The sequence below is a fragment of the Mobula hypostoma genome, chromosome 16, assembly GCF_963921235.1.
Source record: "Mobula hypostoma chromosome 16, sMobHyp1.1, whole genome shotgun sequence".
NCBI lineage: Eukaryota > Metazoa > Chordata > Chondrichthyes > Myliobatiformes > Myliobatidae > Mobula > Mobula hypostoma.
In genome coordinates, this window is record NC_086112.1 from 45713186 (window position 1) to 45734610 (window position 21425).

Sequence of the window (21425 nt, forward strand, 5' to 3'; positions counted from 1 at the left end):
CAAATTTATCTGGACCAAGTTAATCCCAAAGCAGAACAATGAAAACACAATGGAAATTAAGGCACAATCTAATTTTTTTTCAATCTGAGATCAGCTGTGGCCAAGATGTGGTGAGTATCTGGTGGACATAGTCTATCAGCAGGTCACGGGGAGGTCAGCTTTGAAGGAGAAATCCAAATGAAATATAAACATGGCAGGATGGAAACGAAACAAATCTCCCATAGCTCTGTCCAGCCAGCACTAATCTGGGCATCAGCTGCGAAGCAAGATCCAAACAAATGGATCACTCAGCTCATACATCTGGAAGCTGTCTTATTTTAGCCTTCAAGCACAGAAGTGCACAGCCTAAACATTGATCCATCACACAAAACCATTTATAAGAACATGATTGGATCTTGTAAAATTAATATTAAAATTAATATGCATTGTTCTGGGCTGTCCAATATTAAACAGAGAGGAGCTTTGAATGTCATGGGGCTTTGCAGTGAGATACTGGTAACACTACATTAAGGAACTTCTTGACACAATCTGTATTTCTGTTAGACTTTAAATGCTACTTCACTGACATATTTTAAATCAATACAAAATACAGGGCATGATAACGTAATAGCTGTGAAACTGGCCGAGCCCCCAGCATTCTGGACCATTGAGCACTCAACTGCCATAACAGCAGCGATAAATTTAAAACTGAACTAATTTAATAAATCTGGAATTAAAACTAGTTTCAGTGATGTTGATAGTGAAGCTAAGCCTGCTATAGAAGCTACTACATTGTTCACAAATATCCTTCGAGAATGAGAATCTTCCACCCTTATCCTTTCTGATCTTCAGATCTACAAATGTGACTTGGACCAATAACTGCCCCTGAACTGAGGAGAAAGTTAAGGATGAACAATGCATGGCAGTACTTCCTTATAACATCCACATTCAGTGAATGAAAACCAACACAGGACTGAAACAGAATCTATTTCAACACAGATATTTAAAATGTCTACTTTAATGATTTACAGCAGCGAAAACAGGTTTTGATGAATGAACTTTCCAATGTATTACTGAACTGCAAAGTGCAAAATTTTAAAATGTTATACCAAATTCTAGCTGAAGACATTCCTGTTTACAAGTGTTAAAAAGATTAATGTTTCAATGTTGAACTCTAAATTAGAAATATTACAGATTCGTGATTAGTTTGACCAGGCAAAGCTGTTAGCTTTTTTTTAAAAAAGCCTTAAGGCCATGAACTAGTAATCTGACCTTTATGTGCAAATGTAAATACAAGTCAAATTGTTTACTGCAGCAGCTGTAGAAACATTTAATGAGCTTTTATGATAATAAATAACAATTTATTAAATCAAAGGCTAGCATTTCATATGCCTAAGACACTATTTTTGGAACTCCTTGTTTATGAATAGTTACTTAAACCAATAAATTCCCTGGGCCAAAGGAGTTTTCTTTATCCAAGGCCATGTCTGAAGAACTGAGTATAAATGAATCTAACCTGGAATTGCAAAGCTGTCAACTGTTCAAAATGCACTACTATGAACTACAGAACATAGTGCTGAAGAATAAAGGGGGAGAAAACATCAAGCACTAGTCTAAACACTGGTAAGGTGGTCTAGCTTGGATGGGCATCTTGGTTAGCATGGACCACTTGGGTAGAAGGGCCTGTTTCTGTGTTACATGATTCTATGATTATGGCTCTCTACAACTATACACCCTCAACTGCAAACTCTTCCATGAATCTTTATAGCGTCTTTCACAACATGAAACTTTCCAGGGTACTGTATGGGATTTAGGGAGTCAGAACACTTTAGCAAGAGGAATAGGTACTTGGGAAAATTATCTGCACAGAATTAAAGTATAACAATCTGATGCTTTTATAACTCAATGCTAAAAATTACTTTGTGTCTCAATTAAAATGTGGAGCAATTGGTTCTACCCTTCATATTAGATGCAGTGCCACATTTTAAATACTGGTTGCAACTTTTTGTGCCTTGGTTATATGAGAATAGGTGTTTAGGAGAAAAATAACAGTAACAGTACACCACAGTACAGTACACGTCCTTCTGGGATTTTGTGGTGAGGAATTAATCATTGGTTCATAACCGTAAATGAATAAAAATCTAATCACCAGCCATAAAAGTCACTGAAGTCAAAGGAAAAGAATTGGTAGGAATACAAGGAGCAGCCAAGATGCTCATGTGAAATCAGTGTTCAAATCCAAAGGCGAATCTCATCCTTTAATTAGATGATGTTTCATTTAAGATCAAGAAGGAAGTGATACTGAGAGACATACATGGTGAAGTGATACTGAGAGACATACATGGTGTAGATAACAGCAGTTCTGATGAAGGGTCAGTACAATGTTCACTCTGTTTCTCCCATCACAAAGTGCTGTCTCACCTGCTCATTGCATCTGTAGCTACCCGCCCCCACCCACCCAGGGATATCAGCAGAGTCTGGCCAGCTGTGAAAATGCTATGCGAATTTGAAATAAACAGGTCTGAAAAAGACAGAAGACCAGAATAAATCCAGTCTGCCTCAGCCATTCAGCACCTGCCACAACACTCTTCATTCAGGTCTTCCAGTTTGCACAGATAACACCTAGTGAATGCACTCTAGATACACACCCGCAATGAGGTTACAAGTTTAAGAACACATTGACACGATCAGCAGCACTAAGGATAAATATTTTAAAAAAATCTGCTCCTGTTCATATAGTTCTGGAGAGCCGTCATCTACTTCTCTCAGAGAACAGAACTCTCTAAGATTTGGTGTTGGAAATACCAACACCAACTTTAAAGTTAAGATGCCTGTATTTTGAACTCTGGGTACAAGGAAGATCATGAAAAGCCCAAAGTTTAGAAAAGTTAATTTATTGTGCACTCTCCTGTTAAATGTGCATACTGTCATGTCAATGCTGCCCATTGGATTGGTGATTCTGTTACAGGCATGCTAGGGCTGTTACATTGAACTAGATTACAAACTGTTAATATTAAATTTTGTTAATGCTGACTGTCATGTCACAATTTTTATGTATTGTATTGTCAAGGTTCATTTTGTGCAATAACTGAAAGCCACGTACACTTTCAACGTCACTATACTTTCCATTTTGAATTGACTATTTCTGGTAATTTTAGGTTTGTCCTTCAGGTAGATCTTTCCACATAGGACCGGGAAGTTCAGTAAAGACTAATATTAGGACAAAAAAAAAAGTATCCTAATGTTCACTAGCCATTAAATTCACTTCATGTTGACGCGGTATGGTGTGTAGGAGGGTCTTGGAACTGCTGGAAGTACCAATAAAGAACAATTAGTACATTTCCTAAGAGGAACCTAACCATTAAATTTATATCATAGCAACATAATGTAGTACAAGGGAGTATCCTGGAACAGGGAGGCCCCATTTGTCAAATAGCTTGCTTAGATTGAGATAGAGTGACACGCTGTTGGCAGGAATATTAACTGAGGTTTTGTGGACTGTAGATGCAAAACTCTTGGATGGAGTGGGAGTATGAAATATTTGGGGAAAAAAAACAATTTATTCTACAACAGTCTTTGAAGCACAGTTTTTATATGCCTACAGCTCACTTCTCTCATTTTGTTTCTCAAAATGTTTTGTGATTTAGATGCAGTCGCTGATAAACTTAAACAATGTAATTTTAAACTTTTCATCAACATCAACCTGTATTAGAATGATGATCAAACAGTACTGTGCTGAAATTTTATCATTAGTACACAGTGGTAGAAAAAAAATAAAGAAAACAATCAAGTACAAGCCGACTAAGATGCAAGGCTGCTAATTTAAAAGTATTCTTTTAAGATCATCGGTATTAACTACATTAAGTTCCTGAAGCAAGTAAACCAGTTTATGCAATGCAGGATAAAGGATACAGTGTGCCTAAGTATGGCACTTGGCAAGAAACAGGTTGGATTTTTATCAAAGAGGTCCCTCTCCTGGAACATTATTAAACAAATTCATAACAACTTGCAGTTCTTCCTGTTTCGGGCCATTGCTGGCACAGCCAGTCCTTTTACTACTCATCTTTTATTGCCCTTGAGAAAGTAGCAAATAAAGTTACCACCTATCTTGAAATTCTGCAGTTCTTCCGATGAATGTACCCTCACAGTACTGTTTGGTAAGGGGTGCTAGGATTTAGATCCAGCAACCATGAAATACATCCAGGTCGGGATGACGGATAACTGGGAGAGGAACGTGTGGTTGGTGTTCCTAAGCACTGTTGCCCTTGTCCTTCGTGATGTTAGAGCTTGCAGATTGGGAAATGCTGTGAGAATAATCAAGATGAGTAACTGTAATGCCCTTTGTAGGTATCACACATTATGGCAATGGCCCAATGTGAGAGATGAAATGCTCGAGTGCCCTTGACGGCGTCAAGCTCGAATCTTGTTGGGTGCTGCACTCAAATAGGGAGCCACTGGGCCTCCTTCATTATTTCCTTTTAAAGTAGTAAAGTCTTCGTGTGTCAGGAATTACTCACCACAGAATACCCAGTCTCTGATCAGACTGGTTGTGTCATGGCCTGCTACCACGATTCCAATACTGTACATTGTAAGCTGCAGAGAGCAGTGGTCACAGCCCTGTCGAATATGGGCACAGCTCTCCCCACCACCTGCATCATTTACGGGACGTGCGCCTCAAGAAGGCAGCATCTATCATTGAGGATACCAACATTCGGGCCATGCACTCTTCTCACTGTAAGAGTACAAAAGCCTGAAGTCGCTAACTACCAGATTCAAGAACAACTATTGCCTACAACCATCACATCCGGAACCAACCTGCAAAAGACTAAATCCTACATCAGCAACAAAACACTACAGACCACCTGCTGTAATATTATAGATTTTGTTCAAATCACGATATTAGCACAAACACAAAACAGTCTTCCTTCCCTCTTCACAGTTTGATAAATTATACATTAAAATACAAAAAATTATGTTTTGTATGTTGTTTGAACCTGTAATCACACTGACGATGAAATGTTTTGTTGTTCCTGTACCTCACCAATCCTGTGCACATGACAATAAATTCAACTTGATCTTGCAGCAAGAGTATTTTAACTGACTAATGTAACAGGCCTTCTGGTCAATGGTGGCTGCCAGGATGTGACTGGTGGGAAACTCAACAATAGTAATGCTACTGAATGTTCAAAGCAGGTTGTGAAAGACTTTTTGGAGATGGTCATTGACAGTCAGTTGTGGCATGAATATCTGTTCTTTTTTATTTAACGAGAGTGTTTGTGCTGAGGATTTCTAATAGATGACCTAAATAATTTAATATAAACAAGGACATTTCAATACATGTTCAATTTTTATATCAATTTATATAAAAAGCAGAAATCCAAAAGAAAATTATTTATTTTCGAAGGAAGCCTAAGAGTTTTATTGATTTTAGGAGCAAATGACATTTAAGTTTGCCCACAGAGAATAACAATCAATCGAGGGAGAAGAGTATTTTCTTATTGGTATCGATTATGCCACATTGCTTAGAGGTTCCAGTTTTGAATTACACTGGAAACTGTGCACACACTGATGCAGCAAGTATTGACTGAGTTGCAATAGCTGAGAAAGATGCCAAGAAAGTGAGGGCAAAAGGTCATTTCTGATTATATTAAACTTTTTCCAAACAAATTTTATCCACGTGAGAGACTGTTCAGGTAAATTGTGCATTTATTTACTCCAATATCACTCACAAGTTTGTTGAGATTTATTGAAATTGCCAGCATCCTATTGCATTTGGTGTGGTTCACTTTCTTTAGAAACCAAAATCTTGTGAATGTCAAATGCAGTAAGGATTGTTTTCATCCATGCTTCTTTAAATGGGCTGATATTGTACCAGTTTCTCAATAAGCATATACAATACACATGTTATTATGATACATGAGAAATGTTTCAAGTCTTTGATCAAAAGCTGCCAGACTGAACCTTGTAAAATGTCATTGCTGGTATTTTTCCCTGTCACTGTATACTCCAAACTTTGCAAACCAAGTTGGGTTTGTCCCTTTAGAGAACCCAACCTCCCACACTGGTCCATCACCTGCATAACTCCCCTCTGTTCAATTCTTTGCTCTGTATCGCCTTCTGTTTATACACTTAACCACAGAAGTATGCAACTGCTGCTCTTTTAGTTTATTTGTGCAGTGCCCATGTTCGTGACCAAAGAGTTACACACTCCACTGAGAACACACACAGCTACACAAGATTCCTGCTGCTGTCAGCCATTTGGGGAGGGGGAGCGAGAGGGACGACAGAGGGGGAACAATAAGCAATATGTGAAGCAAATGAGAAGGTAAAAACTTTTTTTTTTAAAAAACAGCCACAGATAACAGAAAATAGTTAAACAAATAGAAGTATAGCTAACAGAATAAACTTTGGAGCTGTTACATTAAAAGGCATACAAGTAATCCTTGAGATACTGGAAAATATTTAATAACTCAAAATGACTTGATTAGTCCGAATTATTCAAACTAATTATGCCATTCTACTCATATCTTCAATTAAATCTTCCTTAACACAACATATTCGAAAGCTTCCCAACTATTATTAGGTACTGCATGTCAATCATTTGACAGGATTTGGATAAATAACAATGTTTTCATTTCTCTCTACTAAACAATGAAAGCTGTTCACTTGCAGTATTAAAAAGTTCAATAACTGTATTTCAGTTCGTAAACTACTCACGCATCAATGAACCACCTTAGCCCCATTGTTTTTAATCACTATAATGTAGATCAAAGCTCACAAAATCTTTAATTGAACTTAGCTTCCTACCACAGGGAAAAAAAACACTACTTATAGAAAACTCCTTTTAATGCAATACTGACTTGCAATTACATTAAACATACGTCACCTCCCGCTAGCTTACATTAATCTACTTTGCAAACATGCGTTCCAGTCTGTACGACTTCACTTTTTTCCTGAGACAAATGTTTTTTTGAAAGTTGAAAGCCGTCCAAAACAGGACCACACACACACACACACGCTCACTGAGAGAGCGCTGCAGCGATCATACTCTGCTGCTGGGGGCACTCACAAAATGGCGGCTTTGACAAGCTCCACTGCTAAAAAAAACTTTTAATCCCCCCCCCATTCCCGCCAAGCAAGGTGCCACAAATCACTCTCCTCACCCCCAACACCAGACGCCGTGAGCTTTACATAAACGTAGAAATTCATCATAAAGGATTACAGCAACTTCTTTGTAACTTTTGCTTGGCTGTTAGCCAAACAGACATACAATAAACAATCCCCACTCTGGCATGATGTTTCTTCATCACTGCCCCCCCCCAATTCTTTTGGTAGCATTCATTCTGTATTTTAAAGTTGGATTCGGTTTAATAAAACAAACGCTCCCGGGGGGGGGCGGGGGAGAGAGAAAGGTCTTACCTTCCACCCACAGCTCCTCGACATCGGTTTCTAGATTAGCAGCCCTTAATCCTACTGCGAACGCCCCAAATATTAACAGGCCCACAACGAAGAACTTTCCACAGTTCCTTTGAATGTAACAGCCCAGATTAAAAAACAGTTTCTGAAATTTAGCTCGAAGCCACAACGGTGCTTTCTTTCCAGTAGCCTTTCCCTAAAATAAAAGAAGACACAGTTGAGAATCTGAGAGAACTCATCGGGCAGTTGCATCCTTAAAGAGACAGCACTCCTTCCAACTGACGATTTCAAGTTGCAACAAGTCTTTCTGTGAGAAAGTAAAGTTTTAAACCCAATGCTTTTAATTAAACTAGCCCCATTAAAGATTTTTCACTGCCCATTGGATTACATTATATTACGTATTGTGTTACTAAAGGTGACGGCAAACGACTGTCACTTCATCTGTCTAAATTGCAATCCAACCTGTAGTGGTGACAAAGCGGGGGTGAACTGCTGTTGCAAAAAGGATTGGTATCTCATGCTTTGCAATCCGTCGGCGTCATTGTTTTTAAATTGCAAATAAAGTAAACGGACAGCCGAAATACGTGCAAATATTTCACTATATGGGGAAAAATAAAAGTTAAACCGCGAAAGGGTCAACGTGTTAAATTATCGTAATTAACATATTCAAGTAACGGCCAGATTTTTTTTGGGGGGGGGAGATCTAATGAGATACATGGTAGCAAAGAGTGCATCCACGTGGTTGCTCTGCTGTAACATCATAAGCCTGAGTAATTCATTTCCATAGCAGTATCAGGACGCTGTGATCAGAATTAGGAAGTGAAGCAGCCATCTGAGAGTTACGACAATATTTGCGAACGGAAGAGGGAGCCACATGGATTTCAGCTTATAACTGAGCAGATACGATCGCTTAAAGAATGTTTCGCTTTTTGTTTACTTTAAAACTTAAAGCATGCAGCCAGGATTTTTCAGTTTTTAGTATCTTTTAAAGACACGCCGGAATCCGCATTGCCGTAAAGCATTTCCACGCAAAAACATGGCGAGTTAGAGAAACAAGAAATCCCACACACACACGCACACACACACATCCAAGTGAGTCGATGCTCCCTCCGTGCTACTTGGGACTGCAGCAATTGTGGAAACAGCGCCTGGGAGAGCTGAGCTTTGTTTTCTCTCGCTTTAAACTTTCACTTCTACTAGCAGCTCAGTGATAACACGGGGAATGAGCATCGATGCCCCGGCGATTCGCTCCCCACTCTACCGCTTCTGGGGAACACAAAAGGCTCCCAATGCACAAAAAAGCAGCAAAAACAGAGAGGGTTTACAAACTGGAAATGCACCTTTGAGATCTGATCCAGCGCAAAGGCAGCATCGCAATAGCTCGGCCGTTCCAGATAATCTAAAACCGCTGTCGGATGCCGCAGGTTTCTCCTTATCCTCCTCTTTTGCTGAACATGGTCCTCCTCCTCCTCCTCTGTCCTTCGGCGCTCCGTAATGTTAACAGTCGAGGCCATGTTGTTGATGGGACTTGGGCAGTATAATCACACACCGTCTTAGGTTCCACCAAACGGGCACTTTAATCCTCAACAAAGTAGACGCTGCCTGGCAAACTTCATACTCCTCGTAGCGATGGCGAGTCAAAGTTTGCGCCTTCCATTCCCACATTTCGCGATCTGGGGGATCCTGGCGTTCTTCTACATTCACGGGGCACAGTGCACTTTAAAAGAGATTCGGAGAGGGCAGCTTGAAAACGTTCACCTTCTTGCAGAGACTCGGGGATTTACCCGCACCGATCACTCGCTTGAACCATTCTGTGCAACAGGCCCTGAAGCTCGCTGAGCCTTGATTCAATAGGGGAAAAAGCCTCTCTCTCCATTTGGGGGGTGGGGGGTGGTGGTGGTGGAAGGAAAGCAAAAACCCGCCTCCAGGGCCGTCAGATGGCTGGGAGAAGGCTTGTATTGCCTGGCTCTGATTGGCTGAGGAAGGCTGAAATTACTCAGCAAACACGACTATTATTAGCTGCTTAGCAACAGCTCACCAAAGTAGAGAGACCACCCAGGCTGTGAATGCATCCATCCCCACTTCAGGGGAGCCGCGGTTCTGCTGAAAGAAATCATAGTCCTTCACTCCCGTCACCATGTCTCTCCCTCTCTCTCTTTTGCACGCACTTAGTAAAACAACTTTTATACTTTAAACAGGGATACAATTTCGATATTTTTCCCCTTTAACAGCAAATTGGGGTTTCTGTATTTTACAGGGAGGCAAATTCTGAAGAGTGTTTTAAAGATTTTTTTGTTGAACTATTTGCTCTTGTTTAAATGAAAATTCTTTATCTTGGCCTGGAGTTGTAACAAATGCTGGGAGGTCTCAGTTGAATTAGCAGGCTTGCTCGAATGACAGTCCTGGTATCGTGCAGTGGGAAGTGCGAGGTTTCTGTGTGTGCGCGCTCACGTTTTCCTCCGAGACCTTAAATAACTGCTCTTTCCAAAAATGCGCAAGTGATTTTTTTAAAAATCCTTCCCTTCGCCCCATGCAATAAATAGGAAAGACTGCCGAGTGGATATAAATTTCTGGAAATGTTTAAGCGTTGTTTCTTGTTCCCTGTTTGGGACATTAGAGACAAATCGAGCTATCTTCATTTTTTTATATCATAGAAATCCCACACATCCCTCCCACCGCCTCCACACAAACCACCCATACACATTTTCATTTTATTCATTGAGAGATAGGGGAGTTTCACTAGGGGTCATGTGACCGGCGTACCCAGGGCGACGCGCTGCAACAATGTGAGAATGGCTGAATTACGGTAGTATCAAAGGAAGAAAACAAAATCCTCACTGGTCCTGTCAAACCCCATCAGGATCAATGTGATTTGCATGGATAATTAACAGACTTCTGTTAATTTCTAGAAAGGAAAGGGATAGCAGAGGACAGGACGAGGAAGGGAAACCTGCTAGGTTGAATTTCACATTCATGTGCGCCTGTGCGTAAGGAATTTGAGGAAATCCTGAATTCCTAACAAGGTCTATCTATTCGCCCTCATTCCGTACTTTAAAGTACATAGCGCCTTTCAGAACACTCCACATAGCGTAATAGTCAATGAAGGTATAGTCGCTACTTCAATGTAAGGAACCTAGCAGCTAAACTTCTCACGGTGAATTCCCTAAAGAGAACAGAATGACGGTCAGGTCATCCGCTTTCTAGAATATTGAACTGTGCGAAAATATCGGGCAGGACACGAGATAACTGCTCCGTTTTTCTGGGAAACATGGGGTATGCGACATTTTACTTTCACTTGGGAGTACTCGGTCTAATTTCTCATCCAGCAGGAGGAACAGTACCCTTTCAGTACCACATTTTGGCGTGTCTGCCTAGACTTTGTGCGGAAATCTCCAGAGTGGGATTTCAACTTTCTGACGCAATCTACTAAACTGCAACCACACAGGGTGGGCCACTTGTTAACTCACTACGTGAAAGTTTGAAGGGGTATACGGCCCTTCAGGCAGACTTATCCCGATCATTTCATTCGATGTCAAACTATACAAAGGCCTTAAATGGACTTGTTGGTACATAGAGACATTCAGCCCAAGAACTGCTCCTTCATCCCACTATGTCGTTGCCGAACATCCAGTTCGCTCCTATACTAATCCCATTTACCAAATAGACACAAGAGATTCTGCAGATGCTGGAATCCAGAGCAACAAACACAAAATGCTGGAGTAATTCTGCAAGTTAGACAACATCTATGGAGAGGAATAAACAGCCAACTTTTCAGGCCGAGACCCTTGATCAGGACTTATCCTGATGAAAGGTCTGGGCCCGAAACGTTGACTGGTTATTCCTCTTCATAAGTGCTGCCTGACCTGCTGAGTGCCTCCAACACGTTATCGTGAATACTATACATTTGCACAGGGTGTTCTAATAAATTCATGTTAAAATTGGCGTGCAGTGAATAACTTAGTGAGTAGACATCGTCTAGAGTGCTGAAATGAGAATATATTGGTTACCTGCACAGAATTTCGAATGTGTACGGATTAGTTTATTCATTATTTCTAACATTTTCATGAAGTCACATGGAAGTAGATTAACATTACATAGTCAACAGAAGAAAGTGATTAATTCAACCATAATGTCATAATAATACTTATAAAGTACGAATCGGATTCAGATTTAGACGTCAATACTATTTACTATCAATTGACCATACTTTTCACAACATAGCATCTTGCTGATGATACTAAATATGAATAAACTTAATTCATTCAACGAATGTCTACTACTTTCTCAAACTTACACTAAACAAATACATTAACTTTTTCTTTCAACTTTGAACAATTATATTTCATATTCATATTTCCAATTAGTAATTCTCATTCCTCAGTTTAAATACTAAATATTAACTGTAACTTCCTTCACTATAGCTGAATAAATTAAACATTAGTTAACCATTATTTCATCTTATTCTATCTCAATCCAGTACAACTACACAGTATTTAACTCATCACACAATATATACAGCGAATATATAAAGCATTTTTATTAGTATTAACTTTAGTGTTTGGTTCTTAAATGAAAATATGGTCTCTATTATAAATTTGACCCGCAAGTATATAGATTGATATTATGTGCAATTTGCATCCGGTGTAAAAAGTAATGAATGTCATACCCCTCAGCGTACCTGCTTTCGCAAAGTACGTCGCCCCTTAGAGGTTCCAAATGGCATTGCAACAAAGAACGAAGATTGATGAATTGGTCAAAATGCATCTGCCACAATAGCTGTTTTTTTTGTTCAGATTTATGTTCTCTAGATTTGTGTATATATACAATTCAATCTTCTGTTTGCGCATTTTGGTATCTCGTTTGTAACAAGCATTTATAAATACCAATAGCACAACAGATTATACGCGATAGAATTAAATAATATCCAATTCAAGAGATAAATATAATCCTGAAAAACGTCAAATGATGGCAATTTTGCACAGGAATTGATCCAAGAAAAGTAAAATTAATCTTACCCTTTCAAATAGATGCCTTATTTGCACATTTTAAATTACATTCAAAATCAATTTTTTCTCTATCGGAACTACCACGAAAACAAGATCAATTTACTTTGTATGTAGTCTACAAATGGCATTATATAACTTTATTAGAACGTTTTGTTATTTAAAACTTAATCAGAAAATTTTAGTTAACCCAGACTAACATTAGCTTAATGACAACATGAGAAATGTGTGTGTTATCTTGACCAAAATGGGAATTTATCATGTTTCACTATAATCAAAAGTTGTTCCATACCTCACTTTCATGCATCGATTATTAACCTCCTATATTACTTATTGTGCGCACTTTTGCAATAAGTAATGCCTTTGTAGGTGATAAAGTATAATGGCACGAAATGTTGACTTTAAAAAATAGATGCCATATCACCTTTGCTTCCAATTTATTAAGTGATTGTTCTACTTTAAAGAAAATGTTTAAAAGGAAGGCGCGTCTCCATAGTTAACTGCTTTAAAGGCAAGGGGAATGGATGGAGTACATTCGGCATGTAATTGCCTTGCTTCTGTAGAGAAGCAGAGAAAGGAAGAAAGCGTGAGCTCAAACGCACGACCTGGGTGGTCAGCTATGGATGCCCTCAATTTGCCTCATTACTAATGCATGCGAGTGTTCCATTCCGAAGCGATAATGTTGTTCGTAATCAATCTAGCCTTATTTACATTTGGAAGCTTTGTTGTCTTTAATATGCATGCCTTGTTCATGTAAACGCGTTCGACGACCGGTTGGGTTAACTTCAACAAATCATTATAGCTCCCCCCCCCCCCCCATAATAGTCAGAACTTTTTTTTCCCAAATAGATTTAATCAATTTCATTTGTCATTTGGGTATTACTGAGTACTGTATTTGCACTTTCAGAGTTTGACTCTTTCCTTCTGCATTGGAAGTATTGCACCATATCTTCGGAGTACGTTGAATCAACCATTTAATGAATATTAACTCAGATCCACGATTTACCCGATGTAACATTTTAACTTCATTTTGCTATTTCTCATTTAAGATTATGGTTAGATGGAAAAACACATAATCCAATATCCCGCATCCTTCTTTCTTCCATTTTTGAACATTATTATCTGATTTGATGATCTCCACCATGTTTCATACTTAAATTTTACAAAAAGGATTAAACTGTTATCTATCTAGTTATTTGTTTTTTCCAAAAAAAGGAGCATCTTGAACTATTACTTGCTTTCCTTAAACATTTATCCGTCCATCTACAATGTTCTGTTTCTCCAAGCTTTCATTTGTCCTGTCACTGGTCTATAGATCTTAAGGCAATTCATTACTTTCTTCTGTAAAATAGAAAATGGTAATGGACATGCGTCCGTGACACTCTCAGCATCACATCTCCCAGCAATCTTCTCCAAATCCAACATACGCATGGTTTTTTTCCCCATCTTTAGTTTACAACTTCCATTCATTTTAAGCAGACATGGCGCCAACAATATAAAAAGAGCAAACTATAAATTACTCTCTGATTGACATAAATCATTCAACCCATTTTCGATTGCAATACATTGAACGAAGTACGACTTTCCACATGAGTTCTGAGAGCTCGTACCAAGTGTATCTTTGGAACTATATGTTGTAACCACCAGACATGAATTTGAAAAAAGTATATATTTATATATACGTAATGTTTAGATTCATCTGTGTGCATTAACACTGGCTTTAGTTGGAGAATACTGGAGGAAAAGGCATTACTCATCACCTCTAAATCGCAACCATCTTACATTTTCAGTGTTGCTGATTTTGTCCAGTCTAATTGATTGGTCAGTTTGTGAAAGATGTTTTCAATTTTCTTTGAACTAATTTCAGCTAACAGATTTTTCAACTGAAGTTGACGTTGTCCTCCAATGTGCTTTAATCTTCAAACACAGCACACAGTAGTTTTTCTTGTAACTGGTTTCAATATGTCAAGCCTCCCCTCTGCTTCTCCCACACACGATGGGGGGAAAAGCACTACTCACAAAAACTGTCAAAATAACGCAACTAATTACCCCTGATCGAGCTGAAAGAGAAGTGCATTGCATGCTGCCCGGAGCATGGATACCGAATTAGGGATAGAACACACAGACATATATACATCGACAAACTCACACAATTCTGCTTTCAGTAAGTAAGTTTAATCATTTCAGGGGCCATTCATTTGACAGCCTAGCATCACGTCTTGTCGAACACGATTGGCGACACGATCCTTTGACCTACTGCTGTAGCAACAAATTTATTAGATATATAGGCGTGAGAAATGAAAGGAAGTAAAACAATTCCGCTTCATTGTACTCACCCTTTGACTCTGCTAATCCGGTTTACACCTCACGCCTACATCACTCAATAGGACTATTACCAGCAAAAAATAAAGGGGGGGGGGGAAGGAATGCTGAAGTCTAAGAGGGAAACTATTTAAGCGAAAATGAAAAAAAAGATTAAGACATTCATTTGCACGCGCCGATTTTCAACACTCATTTTCATGGTGGGACTTCCTTTTTCAAATGGCCCGCTTTAAATATAATTATCGAATTTCATTTGAGCCTTTGATCCAAATAATTGATTTAAGAACTTTATTATTGTGAGGAATCGCTCTGTTTTATAAGTCACAATTTAGGTTACGTTAATCGACCGACTCACTGTATAGACGTTAGTTAAGTAGCATTTAAGTATAACCTACACAACTGGGAGAAGTAAAGGAAATATTGTATACATGAACACTTCAATATCGTACGTGTGTTAAAGCCAACGGCAAGCACACCGGCACGCCACGCTACTTACAGAAGTTCAACTTAAGAAAATATAGATGTCTTTTTATTTCTGATAAGAAGGCAGCAGTAATCAGAGATTTCTCCTCCCAGACGTGCATCTCTAAAAGAATTGCACTGAACGGAAGCTGGGGGCGACCTCTCGGATCCGTGAAAATGAGTTCGCGGGATCCTCAGGACCCTCAGCTCTGATATCTTCTCCATTAACCCTCCATCTGTTTCAGCAACCAGTCCAAGCTAAACCGAGTATTTCCAATAGAATCAAACAGCAAATCGCCTCGGATCTTTATCAACGCTGTTATACTACCCAACCATAATAATCCCACTATTAGCTGCAGAAGCAGAGGCTAAAATAACTGTATCAGTAACACAACAAGCTTATGCCATCTGCCAAGAGTTCACTCCAAGAATCTGCGGTCTCTCTGTGCTCAAATCAAAGATAACTTCACTTACCATCTTTCTCGAGCCTCCCCTGTATGACCGTGCTGGTCTTGCTTTGCGCGATATTTTCAGGAGTTAAAAGATGTTACTTTTCCACAAAAATTAAAAAAAAATGATTTTAAAGGAACAGGGATTGTAATAATCCTGCTAGGTTGCAGTCATTCTGCTGTGTGCTGGAAGGGCTCACAATTACATGCCTGTTTCTATTAAGCAGCGCGGTCTTCGAGGTGGGTGGTCTGCTCTCAATAGGCAGGACCTGTCACCGTCACGTGACTACCCAACACCACCGCCACCCCCCTGCACAATAAACTAAACTTAAATCTAAACTAAACTAGCGTGTTATCAGTCCTGTGTAAACACCCAGTACACAGCAAACTATAAGAAACCAAGTACTGTGTTCAGTCCCTACGAGATCCAGACGAAGCGTTCCGAAATATTGACAGCTAGAAAAGGAGATTATTTATCCACTGTTTGACATGACACCAACTAATACTTTGTGAGAAATGATAAATAAATGGCAACCTTCTCCTGGATAAACAATTGTTACATAAACACGACTCATTTCAAAAGACGGAATTTTGCAATTGTATATGCTTTGCATTAACACGTTTGACAAAATCGTTCTGTTAATCTTTTGTAGCAGCAATTGAAATTCCCCAGAATATTGGTCAAAACACAAAGATTGCGATAGATGTGAACATGTGCCTACATTCTATTTCGGCATTGCAGTCGCAAGAGAAGCGGTCTTACTGCATTCTTATACTGTACAATTCAAAACATTTTAGGTGTTCTAAGAGTTAAATAATATACTGTTATTTCATTACTTAAGATGTACATCTTCAGTTTTGGGGACGGTGGAGATAGGAAAAGGGAGGCGAACACGCAAGATTCAGGAGGAAAAGATGCATAGCATTGAGTTCTGGTGAAGAAAAGGTGCAAGGAAGAACGAGATACAGGAAGACAACGAAACATACGCGAAAGGCAGAAAATTAAGGACTGAAAAAAAAACGAGGCACCAAGACAGAAACTCCGAATGAAGTAGAGAGAGACACAGCAAGATAGATAGTTTGCAAGAGGGTGTGTGTCTGAGAGGGGTAATATTTGTAAGGGGAGAGAGAGATTGGAGAGGAGATGGGTGTAGGAGAAGGCTAGGGCAGAGAGACAAGTAATAAGATTGAAAATGCGGGTGGTACAGAAATCTAGTATGAACGTGTAATACATCCACTTTCAATGTGTAGTGATTAATTTATTTTGCTGTAGATTAGTTTCTACCTATATGCCAGAGCCAAGTTATAACCAGATAATTGCATACCAGCCATTCTTGATTTTTATGTGGTGTTAGTTGCTTGCAGAGGTACAACAGATAACCACATGGTTTGTTCTCCTTGCAAACTTAGTCCAGGTCCAGCAGCAACTCAATACTGGCAATTTTCATCATAGTAAGATTCATTTGTTCATTTTCCAAATGATTTTATGCTATAAAGGAAGTTCTTTTTGTAGTACATTTAGAGATTGCAAATTATTATATCAGTCATGGAAAACTTTCTTCACTTGGGAAACTGAAGACTCCATGAATGCTGGAGGATATTTTGAGCTGCTTTAATACAGCTTTTTTCTTACCATACAGATGGGGCCAATGTCACCAATGCTGTGAAGCAGACAGAGGAATGGCTGAAGAAGATCAACAAATCCGGACTTCCGGGTAAATTCAAGACCTGGCTGTACCAATATGGCCTTCTGCCCAGGCTTCTCTGGCTCTTCACACTTTATGAGTTCCCCATGACTGTTGTAGAGGGCATCGAGAGGAAAACCAACAAGCACCTGCGGAGATGGTTGGGAGTTCCCCCAAGCTTCTCTTCAGTGGGCCTCTACATTCGTTCTGGGCAACAGCAGCTTCCCCTGCCATCTGTTGTGGAGGAATTCAAGGTGGCAAAATGTAGAGCTTTATTAAGCTTGAGAGATTCCAATGATGTCTTGGTAAAGCAAGCAGGGGTTGCAACCAGATCTGGGCGCAAGTGGGCAGCCAACGCATCTGTGGAGCAGGCAGTGTGTTCTCTGAAGCTGCGAGATATCATTGGCAACCCCTGCGTCGGGCAGCAAGGCCTCGGCTCAGTTCACTTCCAGAAGTGGGGAAACACAAGCATAAGGAACAGGCGAGACGTGATACAGGCAGAAGTACGGATCTGTGAGGAAGAGAAGTGGATTTCAAAGGCAGTGGAACAAGGGTCCCAGGGTGCCTGGACAAAATGGGATCTGCCTAAGCGCAAGATCTCATGGGCAGAGTTATGGAGACTGGAGCCCGTCCGTATTTCCTTCCTCTTGCGATCCGTGTATGACACCCTTCCTTCACCATTACATCTGTACACATGGGGGATGAGAGAGGACCGAACTGTAAACTCTGTGGTCAAAAGGGGACACTAGCTCAGATACTGTCCGGGTGTAAAACAGCTGTAACTCAAGGACGGTATAGGTGGCGCCATGATAAGGTGCTTCTGGCTCTTGCTGGAGCGGGAGAGACGCAAGAAGAGGACGGTTGGCACAGATTTGAGGAAGGCCATCACCTTCATCAAAGAGGGAGCTAGGCCTTCCGTAACCAAACAACCAAAGCCCAATCTGCTGCTAATGGCCAGGTCCTGGGAGATGAGGGTCGATGTGGGAAGGAGGTTGCAGTTCCCGGATGTGGTGCACACAACCCTACGCCCCGACATTGCACTGTGGTCAACAGAAGACAAGAAAATAATTCTGGTTGAGTTGACTGTGCTGTGGGAGGAGGGATGGGAAGAGGCCCACGAGAGAAAGGCCTTGAAGTACCAGCCCTTACTGCAGGAGTGTAAAGACAAGGGATGGCAGGCATAGTTGTTCCCTGTGGAGATCGGCTGCAGAGGTTTCCCAGCCAAATCAGCATGGCGGTTGTTATCAGATCTGGGCCTGGACAAAAGGAGCAAAAAACAAGCAGCTCATAGGATGGTGGAAGAGGCAGAACGAACCTCTTGTTGGATTTGGAGTGGGGCGAGAGGAGGGGAGCTGGAAGCCAGGAGCATATGGGCAGTGATTTGGCCACCACTGTCGGCCCACCAACTGGAGAGTTTCATGGTTAAGGGTCGAAACACTCTGTGAAGGTTGGGAACCACCTGATGACATCTGCTCCTGGCTGAAGGCTACGGTTACCTTATAAAGTAACTGGAGAATGCACCCTAACAGGTGTATGTAACAAGCCAGAAGACAAAGATGGAAGACAGGCAAGGGGCGGGGGTTCTAAACTGAATGAAGTAATTTATTTCTTTGAGAGTAATCCCACCCTTTAAATATTTCAGACACTTGGGTTTTTATTTGGGAATGCAGACATTATCACATTTGGGACATTTTTTTTCCAATCAGTGTGAGCAGCAACCTTTGAATTTCTCTAAATAATATTGCTCAGAATAATGGACAGCCGGGGTTCTTCAAATGGATTGTAGTAACAATTCAGAGAAAGCTTGATATGGACACCTCCACAGAGGGAAATCATTTTTAAATAAGAATAACAGCAATGGAAAGAGTATGTTGGTTCATATTTCACCATTCTGTGAAATGAAGGTAACTTGCTAAATTTAATGGAATTCTTCCCTCCTCTGCTCCCCCCTCCTCCCTCCTACAAACCACCACCAAATCTCTGTGAGTTTGGAGACACAGAGCATCTTGGGCCCTCTCCCTGGATAGGCAGCAAATGAGCCCAGTCTGGTTCACTGCTCTTGGCTGGGCTTGGATGACTTGGCTGGGCTTTGCTTACTGGTTGAGTGAGATATAATTCTCCTGAGAATGTGGCCTCCTGGGTTTAATTAATATATGTAAAATCATCATTTATCTTCCCTCAATAAGCCGGCATTGTGTTGCAAGGAAGTTAACACATGTAGGGAGACTGAAATTAAGTAATTCATCACTTTCAGATGTGTTGCTGTCTTCCAATACACTGCAGGGTATGGCCTCTGTGAAATGCATTTAAAAGCAGAGAGAGTTCAGCCTTGCTTAATATCTGCTTAAATATTTTTTTCCTAAAATGTCTCACTCCCTTTTACTGGACTGGGTAACCCATTTAGCCCATGATCCTATAGAATAACATTGAAGACTTTTGAATGATTTCTCACATTCATTAAGCATCAGTAAACAGATGTTATAGTGGGCACAGAAGGTCTGATCTGTTTGTTGAGTTGTACAATTTAGCACAAGTCAAATGATAAAACATGCATTAGTACTGTGTATTATTTTACTCATTAGCATCAACTGACCTTACATAAGTAAGCCAAAGAATGTTTTAATTTGTTCTTGGTCATGGAGTAAAAACTGGCAAGGTTAGCTTAATGAAACACACAAGATGTTTCTGTTTTACACACACACACACAGATGTGCCACCTTTTTGCACACCCTTAGGTGTTACAAAAGGTGATTGCTGGATCATCTGAGTTTTCAGGACAACCCATTAACTTTCATGATTATTTTTGTCAGTACAAACCCACGTAATACAGAATATTTCATTTTATCGCTTATCACGTGGTTGGGAAACGTGGGACCTGATGTGGCAGTTAAGAGGCATTTAGAGCTAGCCTTAGCTTTTTTGAGTGAACAATGTGTTGTTAATAGTAAGCTTGTACCATAACTGGTAGACCATCATATTTAAATATACTGCGTTGCTATGTTATAATTTTCACCAGAAAATATAGAATTAAAAAGAAATACCATATATAGCAATTCAAAAACACCCTGTGAACTAATTTCTGTTCAGGAGCAGGAACTAATTTCTGTTCAGGAGCAGTTAAAAATGTGGTATTCAATACAAGAAGTCCCTCTCATCCTAATTTTCTTGATCGCTAAATATTTTTCTTTTTTGCAGTCACACACCTAATTGTAAGAAAAAGAGAAAGTTGAAAAGTGGTTTTAAAATTACAAAAGGATTCCCTAAGGTGGGTGTAATGAAGGTGCTTACACTTGTGGCAAAACTCCAAAATTAGGGGCTATGAATATAACATAATTACTAATAAATTCAGTATAGAATTTAGAAACTTACTGTACATTATGCCACTGGCATTTAGGGCAACAATGAAGATCCTCCATCTCTGGCAGAGTTCAGGGCTTCCTTCATCATGTCAGTAGCTTCCTCTGAGTTTTCACCATTGTCAGTGTTGCAAGTCCTGGGCGGAGACTTGGGATTACTGTTGTACTCAGATGTAGAAGGATTCTTCATTGCTGTTTCTGCACCAATTTTGTTTTACTGGTCTGGGTTGTTAGCTCTGAGCTGAACCCGCGAGCCTGCACATTTGGTGGACCACTCTTAGTCTGGCCTCTACCCTTTGACCTGTTTGGCATGAGTGACCCTACCAAAAGTGAGAACATAAAGCCCTGACTACAGCCAACTTAACTCTCTGGGTCAATGAGGCACACTAGTCTCCAAACCCAATGTCAAGTTTGTGGTCCTCTTGGAGGAGAATTTAGAAAGGACTACTTTATTTAGTGAGTGGCGAGAATATGGAACTTATGACTGTATGGATATGAAGGAAAGAGATATTGATAGCTTGAAATAAAGTAAGATGGGAAGAAAGCTCACATGGAACACATCAACATTTGTTTCTACTGTATAATCCAAACCATGTCCCAGTCAAGTATTCTAATGATTCATAAAATGTTATTCATTCTTTCTCAGCTCAAGCGTACCTCCACATCATTCACAATCCTCAGAAATCTCTCAACAATTCCATTCTTATGCATGCATTTCTTCTTGAACACGTTTTCCTTAAAGATACAAATATA

The 21425-nt window shown here is 40.0% G+C and overlaps 1 protein-coding gene across 3 annotated transcripts in view; it reads right to left on the minus strand.

The window, feature by feature from the left end:
* ptch1 (patched 1) overlaps nucleotides 1–15805 on the minus strand; it is a 71512-nt gene extending 55707 nt beyond the window's left edge. The window contains exons 1-2 of one of the 3 annotated variants that reach the window (XM_063068864.1): nucleotides 15657–15805; nucleotides 7399–7591 (exon numbers count right to left, since the gene is read on the minus strand). In XM_063068864.1, coding sequence (XP_062924934.1) covers nucleotides 7399–7591; nucleotides 15657–15659 — 196 coding nt within the window. In that variant the 5' untranslated portion in view covers nucleotides 15660–15805. Of the gene's footprint in view, nucleotides 1–7398; nucleotides 7592–7857; nucleotides 7943–8735; nucleotides 9271–15656 lie in introns of those variants that run through there. The other 2 variants (XM_063068862.1, XM_063068863.1) reach the window with 2 other exon arrangements.
* Nucleotides 15806–21425: the final 5620 nt, after the last annotated feature.